Source organism: Hyaena hyaena, unplaced genomic scaffold (genome assembly GCF_003009895.1).
Source record: "Hyaena hyaena isolate Hyena2069 unplaced genomic scaffold, ASM300989v1 scaffold_152, whole genome shotgun sequence".
Lineage (NCBI taxonomy): Eukaryota > Metazoa > Chordata > Mammalia > Carnivora > Hyaenidae > Hyaena > Hyaena hyaena.
In genome coordinates, this window is record NW_024080784.1 from 2196176 (window position 1) to 2218222 (window position 22047).

General features: G+C 37.1%; 1 protein-coding gene across 1 annotated transcript in view; it reads right to left on the bottom strand.

Annotated features, from left to right (window-relative positions):
- The window catches only part of MAGI2 (membrane associated guanylate kinase, WW and PDZ domain containing 2), a 1134938-nt gene that overhangs the window by 296099 nt on the left and 816792 nt on the right, over nt 1-22047 (bottom strand). Inside the window, exon 9 of the mRNA XM_039239084.1 lies at nt 21386-21568. Within this exon, the coding sequence (XP_039095015.1) occupies nt 21386-21568 (183 nt within the window). The remainder of the gene's footprint in view (nt 1-21385; nt 21569-22047) is intronic.

Below are 22047 nucleotides of genomic sequence, written 5' to 3' on the forward strand. Positions count from 1 at the left end.
CTCATCAAGATAAAAAAAAACAAAACAAAACCAACTTCTGCACAGTGAAGGAAACAATCAGCAAAACTAAAAGGCTACTGGTGGAACATGAGAAGATACTTGCAAATGACATATCAGATAAAGGGTTAGTACTCAAAATCTGTAAAGAACATTTCAAACTTAACACCCCCAAAACAAATAATCTGTGAATAGATGCTTTTACAAAGAAGACATCCAGATGGCTAACAGATAAATGAAAAAATGCTCAATGCCACTCATTGTCAGGGAAATACAAATCAAAACCACAGTAAGATACCACCTCACACCTGTCAGAATGGCTAAAATTAACAACTCAGGCAACAACAGATGTTGGTGAGGATGCAAAGAAAGAGAAATCCTTTTGTGTTGCTGGTGGGAATGTAAACTGGTGCAGCTACTCTGGAAATAGAATTGAGGTTCCACAAAAAATTAAAAATAGAACTACCTTATGACCCAGCAATTGCACTACTAGGCATTATCCAAAGGATACAGGAGTGTTGATTTGAAGAAGGGCATACACCCCAATGTTTAGAGAAGCACAATTGACAATAGGCAAAGTATGGAAAGAGCCAAAATGTCCACTGACAATGAATGAATACAGAAGATATGGTGTGTGTGTGTATATATATACATATATATGTATATATATATATTACACAATGGAATATTACTCAGTGATCAAAAAACATAAAATCTTGCCATGTGCAACAATGTGGATGTAACTATAGTGTATTACACTAAGCAAAATAAGTTGGTCAGGGAAAAACAAATATATTATTTTGCTCATACGTGGAATTTAAGAAACAAAACAGATGAACATAAGGGAAGGAAAGCAAAAATAATATAAAACAGAGAGTGAGACAAACCATAACGGATTCTTAAATACAGAGAACAAATGGAGGGTTGCTAGTGGGGTGTGGGGTGGGGGGAAGGGCTAATGGGTAACAGGCCTTAAGGAGGACACTTGTTGGGATGATCACTGGGTGTTATATGTAAGTAATGAGTCACTAAATTCCATTCCTGGAAACAAACACATAAATATAATATAAGATGTTAAAAGGAAAAGTGATGGGTGCCTGACTGGCTCAGTTGGTAGAGCATATGATGCCTGATGTCAGAGTCATGAGTTCAAACCCTATAGAGATTATTTTAAAAATAAGAAAGTGAAATTAAAATAAAAAAAAATTCTTTGTAGGGGTGTCTCAGTGGCTTAGTCAGTTAGGAATCTAACTCTTGGTTTCCCCTCAGGTCGTAATCTCATGGTTCATGAGATTGAGCACCACATCAGGTTCTACGTTGACAGCATGGTGCCTGCTTGGGATCCTTTCTCTCTCTCTCTCTCTCCCCCCCCCCCCAAAATAAATAAATAACTCTAAAAATACCTTGGAAGCAGCAGCTCTGATTTATTGTATATGTTTGTGTGGTGGCGATGGGAGACAGAGGAAGTAGGATGGACATAGAAGGAGAAAGGAACTTGTAGGACAGAGGATTTGTCAATGACTTATCATACTATCAAGAAAAGAAAAGCTCAAAGAGAAAGAAGGCCCAGTATGAAGATGGATTTCAGTTATAATACCAATTGACCACAGCTAGCCCTCGGGAGCAATGATCTATAACTTTGAAAGTTTAGAATTGGCTCTATTAGTAACCGTTTATCAGTGTTAACAAGGGGCGTATCCACACATGGCCTCCTGGCTCCTGAGTTGACTTTTTTCAGTCTACCGCCTTTTGCTTGGTAACTTTAGCTATCATTCTTTGCTCAATCAATTATACTGATTGTGTAGTGTGTCTAAGTCATGCTCCAGGACAATTAAACATTTTATGCCATTTTTGGCTGTATGCTTTCTTGTGCACGTATTCATTAGAAATCATGAAATGAGCTGACTGTGCCTTTGTTGGTACTTATGTATTGATTTTATTAGATGGTATTCAACATACTGTGGTTGTTTCTATTAGGCTACAGGACATTGATTCCCGGAGTTAATTGTTGGGTATGCCCCTTTATCATGGATGAACTTTATCCAGTTTGCTGATTTAGGCATGCTACTCAAAAGCCACAGTTTTATACGGTTATTAAACCAACATTTGTGATTTTGTGGTTCACATTTGGCCATTTATATGATTTCAGAGCTGGAGAGAACCTAAGACAATCTAATTATCATACTAATGGGCAGAAGAAGCAGACAAGAAAGTAAGATGTTACTTTTCCACGTTTCCAAGTCAGCTGTTCTGTTACCACTTTCTGTCATCTCCCACTTGGAATTAAGTGTTTTGCATTCTGATTTCACACAACTAAGTGAAATAATTAACTGATACAAGCCAGTATTAACTGAGAGCCATCATCTGGGATCTGGACATCTGTGTGCTAAAGTGTTAACTCATATCCAAAATGAATCACAGTAACTGGCATATACTTGGCAAGGTTACACATTTTGCCATTTTACCAGAAAGAAGAGTTGATGATGGAGCTCATATATTCTGTTATTCCTTTTATTTCTTAAAAGCACTGCTTTCTATAGAATTTAGTCAGGCTATTCATACAGGGTACTTCCTTGGAGGATTTCAAACATTGATCAGGGGTATTATTACTAGCCCATTGAGCCCAACTAAATCACAAGTTCCTTGCTCACATACACACATCAGTAATTATAGGACTAGAGAAGACTGGACATTATGCCAGAAGCTAGTTTTAAAGGATATTATCATTCTCAGCCAAGTAGCTCAGACTCTATTATATTCAAAATTATAAACTGTTCAAATAAGGATTAAATGTATATTAAGATGCTACAAAATAAAGTCTTCAAAATTAGGGCTTTTTTCCTGCTCTGATCCTATTTCATTTCTATCTTACCCATTTTATTTTAGTAAGCTTTTAACTTTGGAATTAGTTTTCAGGTATACAAACATGCTTTCCATTTACTGGAAGATGTGGTTAGCTTTCTCTCCTTATCTCCTCATTCCTCTTCTGTCTTCTTGGTATTGATTATGTTTTGCTTCAACAAGTTCCTATACTTTCCTTGAATCACTCCAAAACATATTCTTCCTTGAAATCTTCTCCATGATGGAAGATTTGCTGTTTCTACAATCAATTACAGAAGATATTTTGTTGCATCACAATTTTTTAGGTTTGTGTACTTCCACAAGTATGTCCCAGGATGTTCACTGGGAAGTTTCTTAGCTGTCCTTTGGTGTTATGAGTGATAAAGAATTATCTACAATACATTGCTACTTCTTTCTTTTTCTTTCTTTCTTTCTTTCTTTCTTTCTTTCTTTCTTTCTTTCTTTCTTTCTTTCTTTCTTTCTCCCTTTCTTTCTTTCTGTCTCTCTCTTTCCTTCCTTCCTTCCTTCCTTCCTTCCTGGTTTCAAAGTCAATATTTATCATGAAGGTTTTAAAGTTGCATTAATAAATATACATACATAATCAATTAATATATCAAGCACATAAGATTTCACTTGAATATTAAAATATATTTTAAAATGGATATTTAGAAATGGACAATATATTCAAATTACATTCTTTGTTTATATTGCTAACAGCGAGATCTATTTTACAAAGTGTCCCTTTATCCCCTATAGCTATTACTTTGGATGGAAATGCTTTCAAATACAAAGGTGTCTCTACTCCCTTACATTTTTCAAGGTGTATTGCAAGCAGTGAATAAAAGGTTATATTCCTTTTTCTTTCATCAAATTTTAGCGCAGTAATGAAACTGGGTGCATAAAAATAACAATTAATTTTTTACATTGCATTTTGGTGTTGATACAGATGTAATGAGTTTCTGCCCTTTCTTCCCCTTTACATTGAGGGGATTATAGAAAAAGCTCTTTAAATATTCTGAGATCCTTAAGTTGATTTGTACATGAACTCCAAGTGGTGTTAATGATATTTTCAGAAAGGATCCCTTACTTAGCTGGCAAGACAAAGAACTCTATAACCCTTTGTGTATAATATCTCATAAAATAGAGTTGCTAAAAAATTTCTGCTCTTCACCTATCAGCAAACTCATAGAATCTACGTATCAGTGGGAAGTGAATAATTTTGTTTTCTCTGCCTTTGCTTTAGCAGACACTGTCAATTAAGGTAAATAAAGCTCCCAAGGAAGCCATGGTAAACTTGGTTGCAAACCATGTAGTATTCCATCGTATAGATAAACCACATCTTCTTGATCCATTCGTCCATTGATGGACACTTAGGCTCTTTCCATGTTTTGGCTATTGTTGAGAGTGCTGCTATGATGTGTTTTATCTATACGATGGAATACTACATGGCAATGAGAAAGAATGAAATCTGGCCATGTGTAGCAACATGGATGGACCTTGAGGTGTTATGCTGAGTGAAATAAATCAGGCAGAGAAAGACAAATATCATATGTTTGCACGTATAGGAGGATTAGGAGGAACTTAACTGAGGACCATGGGGGAGAAGAAGGGCGGAAATGGTGGGGGAAAGGGAGAGAGGCAAACCATGAGAGACTCTTGAATGCTGACAAAAACATGGGGGGGGGGGGGGGAGATGGGCATGGAGGAGGGCACTTGTGGGGATGAGCACTGGGTGTTATATGGAAACCAACTTGACAATAAACTATTTGTAAAAATAAATAAATAAATAAATAAAAATTTAAAAAAAGAGAGAGAAAAAAACCTTGGTTGCAAACCAACAGGGATTCAACTAAGAAGAAAATGTGAAATTCCTTTTATTAAGATTTTCAGTAGAACTTAAATTGTAACCCCAGATGAGTAGATAATGTCAAATCCCTATAGATTTTACAAACTATATCAGATAGCAGATGAGCAGTCAGGGACTCTGGCCCCAGAACTGATAAACCCTGAATCTAGAGCTTTGTTGAGTGTTTTTTTCTTACCTGTATACTAGGTAGATTAATACTCTCCCTTCTCTTGCTTTGCCCTTGATTCTCCAAGGAATACTAAGTTAGCTTTCCTTAAACAGTTTTGAGACATTCATAAAAGTTCCACATATGAATTATTTGCTTTACTTTTTCCCCAAATGGCATAACACAACTTGTTTTTTTTGTTTGTTTGTTTTGTTTTTTGTTTCCACAAACTATCAGTTCTTTTGGAATTGAACAGTGCTGCATAACACAACTACTGAATATTGATTTTTTTCTTTTACATTTATTCAGGCTGATTTTCCATTCTATAGGTTAGTGGCTTAGCCATTTTACTCTCGTAAAAAGAAGAACTCTCCGAGTGTTGAATGAAAATTCATTTGTCCTTCTTAATTTCTTCTCACCCTCTGCAGGGGGAATTTTCACTCTAGTGAGCTTTCAGAAGATGTATTGTTATACCCTGCTGAGCCAGAACAGGAGACTATGGATGATTAAATACCAACAGTGTACTGTTTCTGTACTAAACATGGAATTAGCCATTGGCCTCCACCTAATGAGCCTATAATCTAATTAGACAGATTGACAACACACAGGAGGGAAAAGATAAGAATGCACATCAGCATAGTAAGTTGAAATGGAGAAAGTGGCATATTAAGATATTTAAGAATGTAAACTAACTTACAATTGAAGTATATCTTGCAGTTTCCAAAATGTTTTTATAGTCATCGTGTTATTTTCCCTGTATTATGACCCCAGAGGTTTAGTGGGCAAGGATATTCCATACATAGTTGGGTCTTAGACACCAACAAAGTATGATGTGAATTCTCAGTTTTTAACAGTAATGAACCTCTTCCTGTAATTAATTTTTCTCTGAGGACCTCATTGCTCACTTCAACATCTTATGCACGCAAACAAAAGATATTCAGACTTTTTCCTTCAAGTAAAAGAGATACAACATGTTTGGATTGGTGTAAAAACCTCAAAGATGTTTCTACATCCTCTGTTGTCTTGAGAAAACATCAAGTCTCTTGGAATCACTTCTTAGGTAATACTACATTCCTTCATCTGCTCCATACTTGAAAGTAAATGAGGTCCCAAAGTGCTTATCTGTAGGAAGTAGTTTGAAATTAGGAGCCTCAGAGATTTGCCTTGGAATCCTGTTTCATTACATGTCAGTCTAACTACGTCTGTTTTATGTGTTTATGGTTTTCCATCACAAAACAGTTTCATTTGAACTTCAATGGTCATGTGAATTCTTAGCACTGTAAATTCTTGGTTTATATAACTTGGTTATCTAAATGACATCCTTAGAAAAATTATATCATAGGTCTTGTGCCAAGAAGCTTTGAAATACCTTTAATTCAATATTTCTTAATAATAAAAGATACTATTCATTGATAAAATAAAGTGAAACAGCTTCCATATATATTTGCTGCCTTCCTTCCCTTCCAAAATCAGTGAGGGCTGGAGACAAAAACCTGACTCATGGCAAGGGAAAAAACATGATACATAAAATATTATTCATTCTGTGTATTGGCTGTGAAATATACCTTTATGCAGCCAGACAGAGGTATACAAGATATGCATACAGGGATATATAAGCTAGTGAAAAGAGAACATATTATTTTTCCTTCTATCTAGTACTTCCCTCAATGTCTTTCTTCTTTAAAAAAATAGAATGTTTTATAGACCTAATTCAACACACACACACACACACACACACACACACACACAGTTCTTGAAAAGAGAGGTGGGGCGTAGTGGGAAGAAAGAGAAGACAGGTAGAGGAGTATCATGATATTATACCTTAGAGATAGTGACTTTAAGAGTTAAATAGTTCAACCTCCAATCAGAGCAGAAATACCTGAGAAGTGATTAATCAGATTCTAATTAGACTTCCAGTTCTGGGGAGCTGAATATTCTCTTGGAAAGTAGTAGGACGGCCAAATAAGAGTTTGGATCTCAGCCTTCCCATATGCTAGTGGCATGAACTTGGGTTAGTTTCTCAACTTTTCTGAACCTAAGTTTCCTTGTTTGTGAAAAGAATAATTATCTCTATCCCACAGAGTTATTATAGATTAAATCAGATACTACATATTAAGAGGTGGCCCAATGCCATTAAACTCAATGAATGAATATTATTATTAGACAATCAAGTTCTGTCATTAAGCTTGTTTTTATAATGAACCAAAATCTGTCTCTGTATAACTTTTAGCCATTTGTGGCTGTTCTCCCATCTGGAAAAACCTAGAAGAATCATGGAAAACAAGGCTGCTCCTTCTTCCTTTTGGCAACTATTCAACGACTGAAGTACTTTGCATTCTCTATGTTGTGGATTTTAGCATATAATTCTTTCCCTTTCCCATCCCATTGAGTTGTTAACAAGCACGAAATTTTTCGCTGACAATATAAAATAAATCCTATTGCTACCACTTCTTCTTGAAAAATAAAATAAAAAAGGGATTCATGAAACACTCAACAAAGAAAACACAAATTACAAAATTGAGAACTTATTTGTCTTTGATGGGAAACTGTATGTAGAGGCTGACTCTTACAAACATAAACCTTACATAAGCCTTGTTCACATATTACCTAACTTAGTCTTAATTCCTTATGACTTCAGAGTTATTAAAATAATCTTATTAGGTTAAAACATTCCTAACTTGCTTCTCCTTCTGCATGAAAGGCACCATCGTCCACCTCATTGCTCAAGCATGAAACCCAAAGAAGCAAACATACTTAAGTCCTTCTTCACTCACCAATTTAATGCAGACAACAGGGAACACTGATTCCATTGTCCACGTATACACCATTTCATTTCCACTTTCTTCTCCCATGGTTGTTAGAGCAGAGCTTCCAAAAGATGGATGCCCAACACACAACAAGCCCAGCAACAAATAAACTAAGAAAGTAAGTGCCAGCACCTCACTCTCTTATGGCCCTCTGATTGCTGACTGCTTTTTCCCACTCAATGAGCCCAACTGGGAGCTCTAGGGCAAGGGAGCCCCTTGGTGGGGAGGGAACGGGAGAAGATAGGTTCAGAGAGGGAAATGGAAGCGATGTCAAACATTTCTTACTGTCTCCTCTAATCCCTTTCTGTTTTTCCACAATTCATATTTTATAGTGACTCCAGATTTATCTTTCTAAAATGCACTTTTGATGAAGTTGGCAGCATTGCTTGCAAGCCCTCCATGCCTCCTAAGTGTGTTTTCTAGTTCACTTCCCTATTAAGCTCCTGGCAGCCTTTCACCTCAACTTCTGTTTCTGTCTTCCTTTTGTGCTGCCTCCTAGGTTCCATGCATGACAAACAGCCTGTGGTTTTCCATGTCCCCTACATGTGGATCCATGCAAGGATCACGTTGTTTTCATCTTAGAAGCCAAGATCCTACCTGGCACAGCTCATGGCTCAGAGTAAAAGCTCCTGGATATGTCTGCTGAATGAATGGATGTCTGCACTTTTGCACACAATATTCCCCATACCTGGAATGCTTAATAAGTTCATAATCTCCCTTCAGGTCTCTGAATCACACTTCATCTGTGAAATCTTTCCTTGCCTCTCCCCATGCTGTCTCCCTCTGTAAGAGGCTTATTCCTCTGTCTCCCTCAGGAGTCTATACATATCTCTTATAGTATTTATCTCTAGGTGTCATTTGAAATTGTTCTCAGACCTCTGTTGCTTTGCCAGATGGTATATTCGTTTAAGATAAAGTCTGTATTATTTGGCCAGGAGTTCCCAGACCTGAAAGGATGACTGATGTGTGGTAGGCACTGAGTGTACGCCCAACATGTGTATTGAACAATCTCATCTAGGGGGTGAGAGGTAAAAATGTAAAGTAGTTTTTTTTCTCCCTACAGTCACTGTTTTCAACCTCCAAAAATTCCCACTCCTTAAGGATAGCTTGGGAAAATTCTTAACTTTGAAGTCACCTTTGGCTATAATATGCCCAGCCTCATTAAAGCCTCATCTTTAAACTGGATTTAAATCACTTTCCTCCTATGTTCTGCATGGGCTTGTTCGTACTGGGACCCTGACAGCTTTGAGGTGGGTGAGGCATGGTCTGTCTCTAGGTCACTGCTTCATCTCTCCCTTACTCTTCAAGGTCTAGTTCTTCCAGAGAGGAAGTCTTTTTTATTTAGTTGGCTGCAATGATGTTGGTTGTGGCTGCCTGTCTGATGAATGGTAACTGGCCATTGAAGTGGCAGGTACCTAGGGGCTGGCTCTCTCATGGGATGGGTCTGCACATCCATCCCAGGGTCAGTGCAGTATTTGGTTCAAGTTTGACCTCTTTCATATCCATCAGTTGCTGCCATATTGGAGCCTGTTCATGCTGGATTCTCCTTGCCCAGTAAGCAGCTCTCTTGAGTGTATATGAAGGATGTCTGGCCCAAGTCAAGCTCTCTTTCCCACAGAAAACTCATATAGCTTTGCCTTGACAAATCCTGGGTTGTAATGGCTTCACTGTCATGTTTTTTTCCTCTATCTTTCCATCTCTGTCCAATTCACTCCTCTCTTCTTTTGATGGGCAAGAGAAGCAAGTCCACTCACTGTCTGAGTAAATGTCCAATTTGGAAATCAAAATGCTATCTCTCCTTATTTTAGACAACCTCAGTTTCAATGAGTGATTATTCCCTTAGGCCCTCTCTCCTCATTTGAGTTGAGGTGGAGATGGGAAGCACCCCTCCCTCTCTCATGGAGACAATTGGATTACCTCTCAACACATGCAGTGCATCCCACATGAGGAACACTAAATTGAAGATTTTTTTTTCCCTCTCCAGCTTCTTTGTATATAGAGGGGGGTTAGGGGGGGGTTATTGTTGTCAGGCAATTCCACAGTAGCCCTGGGAGAGGGTGACCAGACCTAGAGCCACTTCTATAAAGAGCACCCACTCAACATCCTATTATGAAATTTGCTGAATAAATGAAGAAGAAATGGATATATCTATTTTGAGTAATTATTAATAGATAGAAATACCGATGCTGTGCAGTGAGGTGCTAGGTGGATTGTGAAACAGAACAAGATTAGTCAGTGATAGAAATCCAATGTGAAGTGCTGGACTTCCAGCTCAGGCCTCAGTTCCCAGTCTGCCATCTTTGTATAAACTCCTCTTTTTTCAGCACGGCACGTGTTCACAACATTAATTCATAATGCCACTGCACATATCAATAAGAGGCCAGAATCACCACCCAAAAGTCAGTTTTGTATTTTTTTTTTAGAATTTGCAACCCTGAATAGGAAGGAAAATGTCATTTCTGCCAGAGGCACAGTATCTTGTTCTGCTCTTATGTAAACTCACTGTCAGGCAATCCCAGAAACTGCCTCCACTTGCCTGGGGGCAAAATGTCTCCTTTTCATAGAAAAGTGTCACCTTTTCTCTAGGAAATGGCAGGTGGTTATTTTTTTCCAAAGGAAAAATGACCTTTGCATTTTGTTAAAATATATCGAGGACCCAACCTTGATGAAAAACAATGAAAACAATTCCATGTCTTTTAGTTTGCACTTGAGGTCCTATTTTGTAAATTCTGAGATTATATCTGCCATCACTGATGGAGCATGTAGGCAAATGTCAATGACCCGAACATCCTGGCACTTTGTTTTCTAGGAATGCTCACTGCACACAGGATGGATTCTTATAATTCCAGCTCTTGCTACATCCTGCACCAACTTCATTATTCTAACACTTCAAAGCTTTTATGTCCCAATCCAGGATCACAATCTTATACAAGTCCATGAGAAACTGCTCTGAAAACATGCCAGTTGTGCTACACGGTGTGTCTATCCATCACCATGCTTGAAAGTAAGTTAAGTGTTTCATATTAAATTTAGAGACGTGGCAATCTAAGTCAGTTTCTAAAGGCCCAATTTTCTCTCATGAGAAAATTGGAGAAAATAGATCCAGTTTTTTTCCAGTTGTTTTTCCCCCCAGTCAAGTGAGAAAATAGGAAAGAACAACAACAAAGAAGCAAGTGGAGTGAAAATTTCAGGGCCCAACACTTTAAAACAAAGAGGGAAGGAAAGGTGATAATATGGAGAAAGACAGTTCTAGGATATTAATCTTGGTTTCACAAAACAAAGTTCCCTCTTTAATTTTTTATTTTTTGGTCAATATATGCGGTGAAATGTCTTTCTTTCTGACAATAGTTTTTGCCATTAAAAAATGCAAACCTCACCTTACAGAGCTGGATTTTCGAACAAAGTAGTAAATTAGATGATGACACAAGATTTACCGTGAGTGCTCTTGTCAGTTCATGCAAATCCTCAGCTGGCGCATGTGAGAGGCACATTAATTACATTGGATATGGGAATAATGTTTCTGCAGCTGCAGCGGTTTTGATATGTGCAGACTCCAGCTCGTTCCATCTCTAATTTCACTGGCAGCTTGCAAAAACCAGCAGAATTACACTTATAAACAAAGGTCTGCATGGCAATTTATCTCCTATTGACTTCCGTGAAGCCTTCTTGTTTAGAATGCTAAGAGATTTATAATTATGAACTAAGATCTAAGACTTAGCTGATGAAACAGTAAAAGACATATTTCTTACCTCTTTTTCTCACTTATACTGAACACATCTATAGATGATGACATATATGTGAGTATCTATAAAATTAAACTATTCAAAGACCATTTACAAGCCCACAATCTGTAGGAATATGCACCAGTATCCTATATAGATATTTGATTCAGGGAGTATTATCTCTTTTCACAGAAACATTTTGTTTTTTTGCCTCATACAGTTTCCAACCATCTTACCCATCTTAGACTTTTCTTTCTGTTTGTTATGATTCAGGATTGGCATGTTTTTATTTTGGGCTGGGTTATAATATCAAAAGGTGAGGAACTTCATTAAACAATTGAAGATTAGCTTATTGATGTCTCTAACATGTATCCAGTAAATAAGAGTTAGAATCCAATGACATACCTAAATGGCACCCCAGCCCAATGTCAGTGGTATATGCACACAAAAGAGGTTGAGTGTTCTATTTCACCTGCTAGTCTACCAACAGAATAAAAGTTGTCAACATGGCTCCATCATTCTAAGAATTTTCTGGTTACCTCATTTAAAATAAAAAAATATATATATTTTAAGAAGTTAAGAGATGTTTTGTTGTTAAGTGTTCCATGTAGCATCATTTCATTCCCAGGGTCCAAACGGTAAACATCCTAAGCTGTTCATAAATCTTTTCATGGATCTATAACTCCCAGAATACTAAAGCTTCCTTCAATTTATTGGAAGATAGTCTTATAAATATTGGAAGATAGTCAAAATATAAATTTTGAATGATTCCGTATGTCATGCCCTATTCTAAGAACTTTATATGTAATAACTCATCTAATGAAATGTTTGGTTAAATTAGACAAAAACAAGCCTTAAATAATTCTCTAAGGGCATAAATAATCATAGAAAAATCTATGATAGTAAATAAGCCTTGGGAATTTATTAATGATGGAGTCAGATATAGGCCTTGATGTCAGAGAGCTTATAGTGAGGGGGTAGGGAGGGAGGATTGGAAATAACAAGTCAGCTGAAGGAGGGGACAAGTGAAAAAAAAGCACCCTTTATAAAAAACAGATTGTTTCCTGATGAATGGAAGGCTCAGTTCCATTAGCGATAGGAAGGAGAGTAATAGGAACGGAATGAATTTAACATTGTCTATAAAAGCACATACGATGATCCAGACACCAGAATCTGGTCATCTTTGTACATATTTGGAGTATTTTGTTTTATTTATAAGTGAGGGAATTGGTGATCTTGGCCCTAGATCTAAGAAATCAAATTGCTAAAAACTTCTTAAATGCATTTATATAATACCATTATTTCAAACATGTCTAATTTAAACTGTAAACCTTCCACCAGTATAATGAAAACCAACCACTTCCTCCATGGAGTAGGTAATAAAAAGACAGCATTAACCCCATAATCTTCAATCCATTTCCATTAAACTTAAATAATAAGCTGTCATATTTTTAGAATGCCAACTTCATACTCAGTAAGATTACTCTAATGTAACATCCCTGGTGTTATAACATCTAGCACCGTTCTGAGCTCTGTTTTTAGGCTGAGTAAGAGCCCCACCTCCTTTCTTCTTTAGCTCCTAGGAGGGCCAGTGAAACTGTACTGTAAATTACCATAAAGCTTTTATGCAGAATAACTTTAAAAAATAATAGTGATAAAAGTACATTTAAAAGTGCATTGACTTCCTTGATTTAATACGTACAGTGATCATGAATATTGTAACTTAATTACTGTGTAACTTACCCAAGTGGGCGCCAATACCGAAACTAGAAACAAAATTAAAGTAACAACCTTTGCTATATCTATGCTAAAATGGAAATAAAGTTCTTAAGCCTAGGGCAAAGAGGAGCACTAGATAGGACTTGTGTAGTAGTGAATTCTTCTCCAGTGAGCTTTTATTTAGACTGTGATTTTAAATGAAGGGGTCATAACTAGCATTGTACCAAAAAGGAAAAGGCAGAAATGTGCCAAAAAAGAGGCACTGAAATAGCATTTATTTGGGTTACAATGACCTCTTTTTAAAAACAAAATGCTTTATTGAAGCATATCATAATTTTAAGAATTGGGGCCACAATTTTTGGTTTGGTTTGTAGCCAAAATCAAGTATTGTGCCAATGATGGCAGCTGTATTCCCTATATATCCTTTTAAAAGGAGGGCAGAAGACAGAAAGTGTTCCATGTGGGTCTTGCCATCTTTGAGAGATGTCCTGTGATTGATCTGAAAGACATATTACTTGCAGGAGAGATATTAGGTATTTGAACAACATGAAGTGAAGTTTTAAAAGTTAGGTGTGTTTAGAAAGAATCAAGAGTAGATATATTGATAAGCTAAATAAGCACAGTTTATTTCTTCTCTACTGGAGATATTAGTATTGGTCAGTTGGCTAGAAATTAAATTCTATTTTCCAGCTTTTGCAGAGCATAAGATTTTTTTTTTTGTAGCATCTAAAGTTCATAAATGTCTAAAAAGGCACAAATCCCCCACAATTGGGGTACAAAAACCCCACTATCAAGGGGTAATTTGAAAAGTATCTAACATAGATCTGAATCTGAATATTTTGCTAGATCTTACAAATTGAATTGCTACAACCACTTCTTTTTTATTAGAAAGAGCTGGAGACCTGGTGATGTTATTCCTTGTAATCTCTGGATGTGGTATTTTGATTCACTATTATTTATTTGCAGCACAATGAAAATTGGAAGGTAAAACATTAGCAATGATTCTGTGCCACAAAGGTAAAAAGATACAGTGTCCACAAAAGTAAAAGATCATTTTCTCAGGGAAGTTGAACAAAGTCAGGTAATTCAGAAACAAGAGAGCCACAGTAAGGATACTGCAGTAGATGAAAGATTCCTAGAAATGTTTTGCCACTTCTCCTATTAAAACATGGGGCCTAGTTTTCCCTGCCCTTGAATATGGGCAAACCTAGGACTTACTTTGAGCAGTAGAAGAGGTAGAAGTGATGCTGTGCTGTTTCCAGGCTAGGCTTTGAGAGGCCTGACGGTTTTCCCTTTGGTTCTCTTAGATCCCTAACACAACTTGGAAACTGGTCCAGACACCTTGTTGCTGGGACCATGTGGAAAGAGAGATGCCTTACCAGCCCTCAGGAGTCCCATCCATCCCAGCTGAGGCATTAACTATGAGTGAAGTCACCTAGCACATCCCCACCCCAGGTGGGCTTCTAGATTACTGTGGCTGCATGAAAGTCCCAAAGTGAGCCTAGAAGATGAGAACAACATAGGTAAAAATGTGGAATCATGAGTAAATATTTGATTGTTCTTTAAGACACTGAGTTTTGGTGTGGCTTGCAATAGAAAATTAAATAGATACTTCAAATAGAACAATTACATTTCTCTGATTCAGTCACCTGCTTCTGGACATTGACAAAACCATCTAAATGTGAACATTTGAGGTGGAGGTGGGTGGTGATGAAGCACTGGCTGATTCACTAAGATGTTTTATAAGGCAAGTCAATCAGTAAGACAGCAGTTGGGACAGAATGACACAGGAATGTGCTCAGAATTCAAGAGGAATTCTGCTCTGGTTACAAGTTATGAGGTAGAGGGAAAATGGGTCACAGAAAACATTTGTGAATTACTTCTTGGGCTTCCTCATTACATATAGCTCTTTCTCGGGAGATATTTAATTATTAACTATGGAATTTTATTAAACAGTTAAAGAGCTAAAAATGGCTAGGAAGATCAAATGGCTAGGAGAAACCAAATGGTTAGGGGCAGGGTGGTGTGGGAAACCACTGTGTGACTATTAACTGGAGAGTCAGAAGCAAAGTGCAAGCTGTAAGAGGAGCAATGACTGTCCTATTGCGAGCAGAGCAGTCACCTGTTCATCCAGCACTCACAACCTCAGGTTAACCTTTGCTGTCCCCTAGAAAGCAAAAAATAACCAAGATTTCAAAAAGTGTGAGTTATGGATAGAGTATTAGCAGGGGTTAAAATCCCCAAGGAATGAGAAATTGCTCTTGATTCAATGCCCTAGACTGATATGAAAGATAAACATAAGGATTAATTGGCTTTGTTCTTTTGGGTAGATGGCCATAGACTCTATCCCAAAAGTTGGTGCCCAGGAATATTCATAAACACTCCTTAAAAGTAATGCTGAGCATAGGCTCTATTGAGAGGTGGTCAGGGTAGGATGGAGAATGTTTAAGTTGTACAATAGATGGGAAAGGATTTTTCTTGTTACCACTCCGTGAAGCCATTCTCAAACTTCAGTAAGTGTAAAAATGCACATTCTAAGACTTCTAGTTCCAGATGGCAGACTGAATACACATGGCTATCTTCTTTAACAAAGACTTTAAAATGCATAAACCCACTGAAGTGAAGAGAACCTGAGAGAAGCCATTTACCTGACAGAGGGGCCATTATATGACATGACAGTTCAAGAGAATTTTAGCATATGGAATAAAAATAAAGGGATGATAACTAATTTATCATGGTTTTGGAAGGTCTGTTGTAGAGTTGGGGTTGGCAAACTATGGTCCATGGTACCAAACCTGCTGCTTGTTTTTGTAAATACAGTTTTACTGCATCATGGCTATACCCATTTGTTTGTGTGTTGTCCAAGGATGCTTTCATGACGACAGAGTAAAATAATTGTGACAGAGACTACCTGGATCTTAAAGCCTAAGATATAAACATTTGGCTCCTTACAGAAAGCATTTGCTGATTCTTGCTCCAGTGTGTGTATGTTCTTAATGTTTATTTATTTATTTTGAGAGAGAGAGAGAGCACAAGAAGAGGGAGGGGGAGAGAGAAGAGAGAGATAGAGAATCCTAAACAGGTTCTGCACTATCAGTGCAGAGCCTGATGTGGGGCTTGATCCCACAAACCATGAGATCATGATCTGAGCTGAAATCAAGAGTTAGATGCTTAACTGAATGATCCACGCAGGCACCACATGTTCTAGTGTGTTCTTGGAGGGGAGGATAACACAGATAAGAAGGGCTCTCAGTTGCTCTGCAGAATCCCAGAAAGGCTTGGGATTAGGAGATATCTGATACAAGTATGTAGAAGATCCTCCTGGCGGCACTGCATGGAGAGCACCCACCACCTGCCCCAAGTTGAAAACTAAGGGTGTGTTAAAAAAAATGGCCTCAGACTTTCATATTCTGGCCCTGGCTAAGAACCCTAGAGAAACTGTTCAGTTTCACTTTTAAATATGGACAACTGAGGATCACAACACATATGAGAACTGTGCTCTAGTAAAAATGAGCTTTCATAAAAAAGAGGTACAATATGATTAACATGGGACTCTGCTCAGGAGAGACACAATGGAAAATCCCTGAGTGTCAGATGTACAATTGGCCTCAGACAGGAATTGGATGACAAATGACGCCCAGAAAAAAGAAGACCCTCTAGAGGATCTAATATGATGGTGCTTTTGGAGGAAAAAAATACAGATTTTAAGAAAAATATTGCAAGTAAGAGAGAAAGACAAAGCCAAACTTCACAAAGCTGTTTAAGGGGGAAAATGTATTAATATATGCGAGTGGGGTCAGGAACAAATTTACAAAGTCATGGTAATGCAAAAACTGTACAAATCTGACTAAAACTAGTTGTAAAATTCTACTGGGAAAATGTGAGAAGGCAGATGGGAGACAAGAGAGCTAAGCTTCATTTCTTTCTAAGAGGAGGTAAATATAGGTCATGTCTAAATCTGTTAAATCAAGACAACAGTATAAACACATTAATTGGAGGTGTGAAGGTATTTACCATCTATAAGAATACAAACTGATTGAGTGCCTCTGGGATATGGGTCTGGAGGGTGGGGACAGGCAGAACTTGAGATGTTTTATGCATTAAAAATATTCCGATGCTATTTTTTCACATACATGTATTGATTTGACAATTTTTAAAAGTGCATAAATGCACATTCCCCAAAACCACTTGCAGAAATTTGGAATCAGTAGGCACAGGGGCACAGAAATCTGCATCTTTAAAAAGCTCCCCAAGTGATTCTGACAAAAGTATTCTTATGCCTCTGCTTTCAGAACCACAAGTAAAAGGGTAGCAACAATGATCTGCTGAAATGGAAAAATGCCAGGAGGTAGAGATGTTAAGATGTTGGTCTCCTAGTCTCTTGCCATTTACTAATAATATGGATACATTTTAGAAGAGGGTCAGTAAAATCCAATGGGTTGTGAGTGACCTCATAATTCAACCCCTGTCTGGGTAGAAGAACTTCACAGACAGGCCAGATTTCTTGCCTCTTACATTTGTTGAAAACCTCAAGCCTTGATTCAAAAATTAGCCTGGGGAAAAACATGAAACATCATGTAACGAGAGAAGATTTCTCAGGAAGGATGTTAGATAAATAACTATCAGACTCTGCAGTTCCTATGTAAGCCTTAGTATATCAATCTTGCTTTTTAAAATAGTTTAAAGAACATTATCAGGATCTCTGCTGACAACAAATGATTGCCAGGACAGGTAGAATACATGAAGAACCAGAAGCTGGATGGTTCCTGGGCACTGCAGTAATTTCTCCTAAGAAGCTTCTGGAACATCACAGGACCATGGGGGATTGGCTCAATTAGTTGTGAAAAAGCAGCCAGAGGCACGATGTCCTCATGTTCTCCTGTTCTCTATCCCTTCCCACGAGTCACTCCTGAGAAAGAAAAAATTCCCACCCAACCCTTGTTCTTATTGTATAGGACCCTTGGTCAACTTTTTAGTACAGTGGATCTTTCTTTGCATCCACACAAACGACTGACATTTCTTTGTCTAAATTAGAGATAACCTAAGAGTTCAAAAATTTGATTCAAATATTTTCTTGCTTATTTCAATGTCAAATGAGACAACTCACCTTTTAAATACAAAGGATTTACTCTTATATCTGTAGTGTCTATCTTAAAAAATTCTTTTTTTTAAAGTCTATTAATTTATTTTGGGTGAGAGAAACAGAAAGAGTGCACACACACATGGAGGGGCAGAGAGGGAGGGAGAAAGAGAGAATCCCAAGTAGGCACCGCATTGTTAGTGTGGAGCCGGACATGGGGCTTGAACTCATGAACTGTGACACCATGACCTGAGCTGAAATCAAGAGTCAGACGCTTAACCAACTGGGGCGCCCAGGTGCCTCGAAATCTATGTTTTGTATTTGAGGATATACGACTATATATTATTCTTTGATGTTTGCTATAAGTCATAATAGTTCTTCTTTACCAGTTATGATTATCATTTTATTTGATACTTCACATGAATGTCTACTGAAGTTGTAATATTGGCATATACTGTAAATCATTATCTAGGCATTCCCTACTACTGTGCCTTTGTATATATTGTTTCCTCTTTCTAGGGCTTTCCTTATTTGTCCACCTAGCAAGCAGCTCTTCATTACAAACTTTGTCAGGCATCATCTTCTCTATGAGACATAGTCAACTGTCATTCTTCTCAGTCAACTGACTGAGCCACCCAAGTGCCCATGTACATATTTTTATTATTGCGTTGACATATTCTTTAACATGTCACTCATTATTTCTATAGTATAAAATTCTTAAGAATAGAAACATTCATCTCTTCATTTCTGCATGCTTAATAACTAGCAGCATGCCTGCGACATATGGCTATTCATAAAATATTAGCTGAATGAACTGAGGCATCATTCCTAATATAACTTGTGCAATGTCACAGAAATGTGTTTACATTTTATTTCAAATGATCTCACAATTAAAAATGAACATTTAAATTGTTTGATTTTAAATTGTTAATTGTTAAATTAATCATTCCTACAAAAGCCTAGTGAGATTATATGGTTAGGAATACCCTTTTCTTTTTAAAAAATTTCTGTTGCTTCCTCCTCCCTCTCTCTTGACTGCATGTCAACATCATGGTTATGATATATTTATCCTATTCATATTGTGTTATGACTACTTGTTCATCTATCTGAGGTCCTTCCTAGATGTAAACTCCCTGAGAGCCAAGCCTTGTCATATTCATCTTTGTGGCTATCAAAACGAGGAGCTGAACATGTGTTCTAGAGTTAATGAATAGGAATGAATAGGAGATGGTTAATAGAGTTAACTCCTACGTTCTTCTTTCTCTATTTGGACCTGTTTTGTGATTACCTTAAATGAAGAAAAGCTGCTCAATTATAAATAAAAGCTTTGATTTTGTTGTTGAATGAGGCTTGCTTGGATTATGTGGCTACAGCAAACTAGCACAATGATTAAGAAGGGGAAAGACTTTGCTGTGCAAATGTCTTATTCTGTCTTTTTAAGTTTACACCGAAAAAACTCTTTTCTAGTTTTGAAACATGGAATAGTGGGTTGGAAAAAATAACTATTCTTCATTATGGAAAGAAATAGGATTATTAAGTCTTTCACTGAAGTTCAAAAACTTTGAGGATCACTTTCTCTCTACTAGGAAGGTATTAATTCCATAATTTCCTCTTATTCTAATTGTCGACAATAAGATGATTTTTAGTTGAGTCATTTAATATTTCTCTGTGATTTTTTAACCATGAAGGTGTGGCTACTTAGTAAAATATCACCAGATGAGCAGTGGAGTTGGACACTCTTTATACTTAACTCTCACAGAAAATTATATACACATAGTTTTTACAAGTGTAGTGTTTAAAAAATATGGTGAGTTAGTTTTAAAGCTTCACTCAGCTTTTCAGTAGATGTAACACGTGTTAAATGGATTATTACTCACTGGTGAGTAGCAATGACAAATATATTCATTAGATGAAACTGAAAGAGGTTATTTCTGGAGGAATCACTTAATAAATGGATTACCATTTGTGAATGGTAAATTCACAAACATAGACCACACAGATGTGATAACTTTTCCTCAAAAGTAATTCTCTAATCTGTGTTTCTACCAGGGCCATTAACTTTGGTGAGTTAATATCATAAATTAAATCAGTCTTGTGAAAAATGTGAAATGGCAATATAGTTGTTTGGTAATATAGTTACAACACTTTATATATTCTTTCTAATGTATTTCAAAAACTACAGTACAAAATTCTTGAATCAGTATTTTAAGTACACAAGATCAAATTTGATTTCTTCTGGAGCACCTGGGTGGCTCAGCTGGTTAAGCGACAGACTCTTGATTTTGGCTCAGGTCATGATCTCATGGTTTATGAGATGGAGCCTCGGGTCAGGCTCTGTGCTGACAGCATGGAGCCTCTTTGGGATTCTCTCTCACCCTCTCTCTTTGTCCCTCCCCGGGCTTGCACTTTCTCTCTCACAAAATGTTTTCTAATTTCTTCTTTCTTTTTTTTCCAGATAAAGAAACTAGCATTTATAAATTATGGGATTAATCCAAGGTCATGGGCCAGGTATGAGAATTTAAAATCAGACAGCAAAACCAGACTTAGTTCATTACTTTTTTTTCCTCTACCTCTATACACCTTTAATATGTTACATTCTCTTGTCCTTCCCAATTTGCTTCTGCATCTCCATGTTAAATGAATTTTTATTCTAATTTGATAGACATCCAAGTAACTGTATATGAAAATGGATTCATAAGAACTACAGGAAAAAAACCCCTATATATTAACTATTGATGGAGACATATAAAGATGAATTCTATTCAACATTTTTTTCTATGAGATGAACATGCATATTTAAATATCTAACCTGGGCAATTCAGCATGAGACTATCATAAGATTAATGCAGATTTTAAAATATCAGTGGTTGAATATAAGGTAGGAAGTATGAAATGTTAATCACATCTCTAAGAAGGAACCCAAAAAATAAATTAGAAAAGTGTCAATCTCCAGCGTGTATTAAATCCAGCAAATACAACGGGCAGTGGGAAAAATGAGACAAAAGTGATACTTAGAGCTATTTTCAAAATACTTCAATTTTATAGTCTTAAACTAGAAGAAATGTAATTTCTGGTTTCTCTAAAGTAAAATGATCTTTGACTTGCAAATTAAAAACACAGAAAGGAGCTCCTCCTATTTGGTTTAGGAAAAATAAATAAGAAAGAAAGATGTTGTAAAACATATTTGGAAAGCAGGAAGGAACTCACCTGTTTCCATTTTCCCATCCTGTGCTGCAGGCCCATCGGGAATGACACTTTTCACCTGCAGAAACTCATCAGGCTCATCTCCACCAATGATAGTGAATCCAAAACCCATGTTGCTCTTTTTTAGGGTGGTGCTGAGGAACGTTCCCTTCAACTGGGATGCATCCCGGGTGAAGAGCGGTTTTTCTACATTGGCCAATATAAGTTAAAAAAGAAAAAGCATGTTTTAGGCAAGTTCTCACACAGAGGAAAGCCAGATACTGAGCAGCAACCCCAGGGGGAGGTGTGGGCTTCTCCTATAGTAAAAGCAAGCATGAGGTGACCAGATGGACACAGAGCAGTCCCACGCATCCAGGAAAGGTGAAGAAGCTGCCTGGTTTGTGGAAAGATTTTCTGTCAGGCACTGTTTCCATTCACTAAAGTAGCCCTTCTTGGGCTTTTTAAAAAGGGCTGAGTCAACAGGTTGTCAAAGCCTACAGAAAAAGAGGAGCCCAAATCATCCAGACACATCTGGATACATTCCTCTTATTCTAAAGGAGGCATGTGTGAGTGGCTGGTCCTGCATAAATCCTTGAAGGGATAAAACTAGAAAGCCAAAATGGACTATTTTATTTTTAAAAGAATAGGAGCCATGGAATTCTACCATCTATTCAAATATCTCAGTT